Source organism: Neltuma alba, unplaced genomic scaffold (assembly GCF_004799145.2).
Source record: "Neltuma alba isolate B1F8T4 unplaced genomic scaffold, ASM479914v2 tig00011146_pilon, whole genome shotgun sequence".
Classification (NCBI taxonomy): Eukaryota; Viridiplantae; Streptophyta; class Magnoliopsida; order Fabales; family Fabaceae; genus Neltuma; species Neltuma alba.
Window position 1 is genome coordinate 1,730,071 of NW_021635881.1, and position 7,161 is coordinate 1,737,231.

Here is a 7,161-nt window from a genome sequence, read left to right on the forward strand (position 1 = left end):
GGCGAAGATGGAAACCGATGGAGGGAGGGAAAAATAAAATGTCTGATGCCAATTCGTCGTTTTTTTTTTCTTTAATAAAATAAATTCTGCCCAAGAGCGCCAGCGGCACGTGACATAGCCAAAATTTGACTGGCCTGATCTCTTTTTTTTCGCACTTCCGAGACAATTTCACAAAAATAAGGACATCTGAATTTCAAAAATAAAAAATTTCACTTAACAACCACTATAACCAATTAATTTTCAAAAACCACCAAAACAATTGAAATGCTACCCTTTGACCGAACCAAAGAGGATTTTGAATCAAAAATCACAACTTTGCTTTAAAGCTTCCAACACTTGTTCCTTTTGGTTTACCCTACACCATTTCTTATTTTAAGCATCATGGAAGCCTTAAAACATTAAAAAACTCATCCTAGAGTTCAGTCAATAGCTTGGCCGAAAATAATACTCAAAGGAACAACCATGAAAAATGCTTTAAAACAGCCTATAATCACTTGCAAACACTAGGAACTAGCTTGTGTTGTTGTGTTTTAACAAGTGTGATGAACAAAACTCCCTTCCCCTCTTAGTATTCAGTTCGGCCAGCATTATTGAGAGAGAGGAGACAGATTTTTCCACCATAAAAAGGGAAGAAAAGAAAGTAAGACACATCTAGAACCATGAACTCACCTTAGATCCTTGCTTGTATGACCAAAGTGCCCACTTCCTCTTGCTTTTCTCTCCAAGCTCTCTCTTTTCTCTCCTCTTTCACTCTTGGCCGAAACACTCATCTGAAATGAGGGGGAGATGAGCTTGTTTAATGCTTCAAAATATCTCAACCACCATCTTTAATGATAGTCCAAGTGTCATTACCCCCTTAATCTTGATTTCTCTTTCATAATTAACAAAAATCCAAAAGAAATTAATTTCTAAAGTCAAGATCCTCTCCATTTGAGGAATGACACTTGGCAAGTTCAAATCCTCTCCATCAAGAGCTTGACACATGGCTCAATATGATCCCTTTGATTTGCAAGACACTAATCTTGTTTTATCGGTGTATTTTGGCTCTGAGTTTTACTTCTTTTCTATAATTACAGCAGCTTAGCCTCTGTAATTATTTTCTATCAGATCCTTAATTTAATCTCCTCATTTTTATCTTCCCAAATTGCCCTCTTTACCTCAAAATTAATTTCCTAATAATTAATTAAAAAGGGTAATTAATTTCCTTCTCTTTAGGGATTTTTCCACTTTTCATCATTATTTGGAAAAATCTTGGATACTTGAGGGTCTTCATTTAATTCCATAATTCCTTATAATTCCTTGGGATCTCATAGGAAATTTCTTGGAATTTTATTCCTCTTAAAAATATTTATTTGGAATTTTCCAAATAAAATCCCTTAATTAGCCTAAATCACCCTTAAATTCTCTTATAAATTATGTAAGGGTAATTTGGTCACAAAACTAACTTTATAATTTCATATAACTCTCAAAGGATATTATCCTCATTTTTTCTTAATTTTCCAAGGCTTGGAAATATTTTTCCTTATTTAAATTTTGACCAATTTTCCTTAATTAGTCAAATTTTCATGATTGGCTTGGAAAATTACTGTAATTATTTTCCACCAAAATTTTCCTATTTCTTCTTATCATTTTTAATCCTCAATAATTTGAAAATATTTCTTATTTCTAATTATCATAATGCTGGATGTGACATTTCTCCCCCCTTAAATAAATTTCGTCCTCGAAATTTAAAGCATACCTTAATGGAAAAGCTCAAGGTACTTTTCCTTCATCTCAGTTTCCATCTCCCATGTAGCTTCTTCAGAGGAAAGACCCTTCCAGACTACCTTGACCAGGGGAATCTGCTTGTTCCTCAGCTGCTTGACCTTCTGATCAATGATTCGTTCTAGTCTAACCTCAAAAGATAGATCATCCCGAAGCGCAATGTCATCATAGCTTATGACATGCGTTGGGTCTGGATGGTACTTCTTCAGTTGGGAGACATGGAAAACATCATGAACTTGACTTAGCTTCGGGGGAAGAGCCAACTTGTAGGCCACTGGTCCAGCTTTAGATAAAATCTGGAATGGTCTGACATACTTCAGACTGAGCTTCTTAGTCTTTAGAGATCGACCGACTCCCGTTGTTAGCGACACTTTGAGGAATACATGATCACCAACGTCAAATTATAACGGTCTCCTCCTGGTATCTGCATAACTCTTCTGTCTACTCTAAGCCGTTAGAAGCCTTTGCTGAATAGCCTTTATCTGTCGAGAAGTCTGATCTACTATATCAGGACCAAAAGAACTTCTTTCACTAAGCTCTGTCCAACATAAGGGAGATCTGCACTTCCTCCCATACAGTGCATCGTAAGGTGCCATTCAAATACTTGAATGGAAACTGTTATTGTAGGCAAATTCAATTAACAGTAAAGATTATCGCCAAAATCTAATACACAGGCACGTAACACATCCTCTAATGTCTGAATTGTTCGTTCTGTTTGCCCATCAGTTTGGGCCTGGTAGGCTGTGCTGAATCTGAGAGTGGTGTCCATCTCTTTCTGTAAGGACCTCCAAAACTTGGAAGTAAATCTTGGGTCTCGGTCCGAAATAATACTGCTTGGAACACCATGCAGCCTAACACTTTCCTTGATGTAAAGTCTCGCTAACTTTTCTGGAGAATCCTTAACATTCATAGCGAGAAAATGTGCGGACTTAGTCAGATGGTCTATTATCACCCATATTGCATCATGTTTCAACGCTGTCATCAGTAACCCCACTATAAAGTCCATGGATATGCTATCCCATTTCCACTCAGGGATATCCAGGGGTTGCAACTCTCTTGCAGGCTTCTAGTGTTCTACCTTCACCTTCTAGCAGGTAAGACACTTTGCCACATATTCTATAATATCCTTCTTCATTCCTGGCCATCAAAAAAGTTCTTTAACATCATGGTACATCTTTGTCATTCCTGGGTAAAGAGTATATCTGCTCTTATGGGCTTCTGCCAGTATCTCTTTTCTGAGGTCAGACACTTGGGGAACATAGGTTCTTCCTTTAAACTGCAGTATCCCCTCCTCAGAAATTTCAAAGTTCTTATTCTCGCCTCTAGACAGCTTCTCTTTGAGAATTTTGGCTAGCCAATCTTGTGACTGTGCTTCTCTGATTTGATCCTTGAGCAGGGCTGTAAACTGGGTTCTACCTCTATTTCCTTCTACTAATTGCATCTGATATAGAGGACCCCAATCTCTAAAATCCTCTACCAGCTTCTGCTCTCTGATCATTAGCAATGCTACTTGTACCACCTTTTTGCTTAAGGCATCCGCGACTACACTCGCTTTGCCTGGATGGTACTTAATTTGAAAATCATAATCTTTGAGTAAGTCCATCCACCTGCGTTGTCTCATATTCAACTCTTTCTGGTCATGGAGGTACTTAAGGCTCTTGTGGTCACAAAACAATTCTATTGTTGCTCCATACAGATAGTGTCTCCATATCTTCAGTGCATAAACTATCGCTGCCAATTCTAGGTCGTGGGTCGAGTAATTCTCCTCGTGAGATTTCAACTGACGTGAGACGTAGGCTACTACCCGTCCTTGCTGCATAAGTACACATCCCAGTCCCTGCTTGCTAGCATTTATATAAACCACATAAGGTTGTGAAGGATTGGGAAGTATAAGTACGAGAGTAGAAGTGAGCTTTCTCTTCAGCTCCTAAAAACCAGCCTCACTCTTCTCGTCCCACAAGAACGGCTGGTTCTTCCTAGTTAACTTAGTCAGCGGGAGAGCAATTCGAGAAAAGTCCTGGATGAATCTTCTGTAATACCCTGCTAGTCCGAGAAAACTTCTAATCTCAGTCACCGTCTTGAGTCTCTCCCAGTTGAGTACTGCCTCAATCTTACTGGGGTCGACCGCCACTCCCTCTCAGGAAATCACATGGTCGAGAAATCGGACTTCCTGGAGCCAAAACTCGCACTTACTAAGTTTAGCCACCAACTGTTTCTCTTTCAGGATATTTAGGACAATCCTCAAATGCCTCTCATGCTCTTCAGGAGATTTGGAGTACACTCAGATGTCATCAATGAATACGACCAAAAATTGATCGAGGTAAGGACGAAAAATCCTATTCATGTAGTCCATGAATATCGCAGGTGCGTTCGTCAATCCAAACGGCATCACTAGGAATTCATAGTGCCCATATCGAGTTCTAAACGCGGTTTTAGGGACATCTTCAGACTTAATCTTGAGTTGGTGGCCTAAATCAATCTTAGAGAATACACTGACTCCAACTAGATGGTCTAACAGATCATCTATCCTAGGGAGCGGATACTTGTTCTTAATTGTGACTTTGTTCAACTCCCTGTAGTCTATGCACAACCTTAGACTAGCATCCTTTTTGTTGACAAACAACACTGGAGCACCCCATGGCGATACACTTGGCCTAATAAAACCTTTTTCAAGTAACTCCTCTATCTACTTCTTAAGTTCTGTCATTTCATTTGGAGCCATTCTATAAGGGGCCTTAGAAATTGGTCCTGCTCCAGGTACGATGTCAATTGTGAATTCTACTTCTCTGTCTAGGGGTAATCCTATGATCTCTATCGGAAACACTTCCAGAAATTCCCTAACCACTGGGATTTCTCCTATCCCTTCCCCAACCTCTACTTGCACCGAGAAGAAAACGAGGAATCCTTGACAGCCTTTCCGTAGGCATTTGTCCACTTGGGCTTCCGTAATGAAGTTCAATCTAACTTCCGGATTCAACTCTAAATCTCTCGAGGGTAAGATTAGGGTTTTATTCTTACAATCCATTATGATATTGTGGGATGACAACCAATTTAGTCCAATCACCACATCAATCTCATGGAAGGGCATACATATCAAATCTATTGCAGTGCAACAGTGCTCATAACAAACTATGCAATTTAAGCACACATTAGATGTAATTACCCTACTCTGTGTTGGGGTAGACACATAAATATCATATGGCAATGTATATATACTCAAGCCAAGTCTTTCCACACAGGCATATGAAATAAAAGAATGACTAGCACCCGAATCAAACATTGCAATCATCGGGGAATTGTTAATCATGATCGTACCTTGGATCATATCTAGAGATTTCCGGGCTTCTTCCCTTGTGAGGGCAAACACTCGACCTTGGGTGCGTGGTCTTGCCTACTCAATGTTCTGCGGGTACTCCCTTGAGAAATGTCTAGGTTTGCCGCATGTGTAGCAAACATTCTGTCCAACCATGCACGGTCTGTCACCGTGATTCTAGCCACACTTTGTACACTCCTTGCCCTTCGGTGCCTTACAGCCTTTCTTGTTCTTGCGGTTATTCCAGGGTTGCTTCCTCTTCTTATTTACATTGGACGAGGCACCACCTGGACCTCCTTGACCCCCCTTCTCTGCTCTGGGAGTTGTCTTGACCATCAGATGATGGTTAAAGCTGCTTTCCGTGATTCAGCAGGCCTCCACTGCCTTGTTGAATTGTTCAAATTGTCTAGGAGCAATCATCTCCCTCAATGATGGCCTCAGTCCTTGAACCATCTTCTCTGTTGTCCACCTCTCATCGTCTCTATATCGTAGATAGCTTGAATAATGAGAGAGACGAATGAACTTAGCCAAGTACTCATCAAAAGGCTCGTCATCTCTTTGCTTCAGAGTCAAAAATTCTGTTTCTCTCTCGTCTCGGACAAATCTTGGAAAATACTTCTCATAGAACTGCTCCAGGAACACTTCCCAAGTCACCGTCATGTTCAGAGCATCGAGAAGAATTTCACTGTTCTTCCACCAGCGATCAACATCTTTCTCTAGCTTATATGTTGCCATCTAGGCTTTTCGCTCTGATGAGCAGTCCAGTACCTTGAAGATCTTCTCTAGGCGATTAATCCACTCTTCTGCCGCTTGAACATCAAATGTTCCATCGAACGAGGGTGGGTTGTGTTTACAGAAGTGGGTCGTCCACTATTGGATGCTGTTGGGGTCTGTTACTGGCATTGTCGGCCTGGGCAACTGTTCTGATGCTTGCGCTGTAGAGACCGCTTCCTCTGGTTGCTTTCTGTCGAGGTTCACTAATGCCGCTGCCACAGCTGCAGCTATCGCTGCATCCCTTTCTTGTTCATGGCAAGCTTGCGCTACTCTCATGTCCTCGATGGTCTTCTGCTGTTGCTCGAGGTGATCCAGAATTAATTGTAATGGATCGAGAGGGACCCTTGCATCTTGGACTGGGGGTCTCTCCGGTAAAAGGTTTTGTCGAGTTCTAACCATCGCTTAACTAATCGGATAGCACAACAAGGAACAAGAAATAAATATCATGCTTGGATTTCATTCACAAAATAAGCATACAACAATTAGCCGTTAAGCATCAACCAGCTAGAGTACAATCAAAACATTCATCAACCAAGCATTATCAGCCTAACCTACTCGTGTTAGTTGTACCAAAATACATCCTACATTAGTGATAGGACAGTCCTAATCATCTATAGAAAGTGAACGATAACAAAGCCCTTGAGGCTTCGGATCCAGTCCTCCACATCATCTCCCAGCAAGTAGTTCAGGCAGGTAATCTCGTGGGTCCAGAAAGGGGTATTAGGTAGGACCTCTACCATCTCACTCAGCCAATCATAAGGATCCAGGTGAGGGTTGCCTGGTCCATATGCCTGATACAGCTCTCTCATACCCTAGAGGTAGTCTAGGTGTACTCTCAGGTCCGCATCCACATCCCTCCTGATGTGACGCCCTAGGAACCTCAGCCAGTCACTTAGCTGACCCACACTACGGATCTCATGATTAGGCTAAACTGGGACAGGTACAAATGGCGCTGCAGGTGCTACAGGTATTACCGGGGCTGTGGGTACAACTGGTACAGTACTAGGTCCAGGGACATTACATGGATGCATAACAGGGGCAACAGGCTGCTTAAGAGACAAACATAAAGATCTAAATCTAATGGCTCTTGGTACAGGCCAGTTACAGGGTTGACCAGGTCTCCGGGTCCAGGGAGGTACAGTAACTGTTCTGTAGTGATCCCTAGCAGCTCTGGATAGCACTTCATATAGTCGTTGGAGCCCACTGATGAATGGCCAGGGCTAGCATCTCCCATTACCCATTCCTCTGGGTCCTCATCCTTAGTGAGATCAATCACATGAATATCCCAATTGTTGACTGACGGCTCAGAC

At 41.6% G+C, this 7,161-nt stretch overlaps 1 protein-coding gene across 1 annotated transcript; it reads right to left on the bottom strand.

The window, feature by feature from the left end:
* Positions 1 to 5,443: 5,443 nt before the first annotated feature.
* Positions 5,444 to 5,812, bottom strand: LOC114761886 (uncharacterized). Its single transcript, XM_028951336.1, has one exon. The coding sequence runs from the start codon at positions 5,810 to 5,812 to the stop codon at positions 5,444 to 5,446; it is 369 nt and encodes a 122-aa protein (XP_028807169.1).
* Between the last annotated feature and the right edge of the window lie 1,349 nt (positions 5,813 to 7,161).

Coding starts and splice junctions, on each gene's coding strand:
- LOC114761886 (XM_028951336.1), bottom strand. CDS start 5,812: ATGGCAACATATAAGCTAGAGAAAGATGTTGATCGCTGGTGGAAGAAC.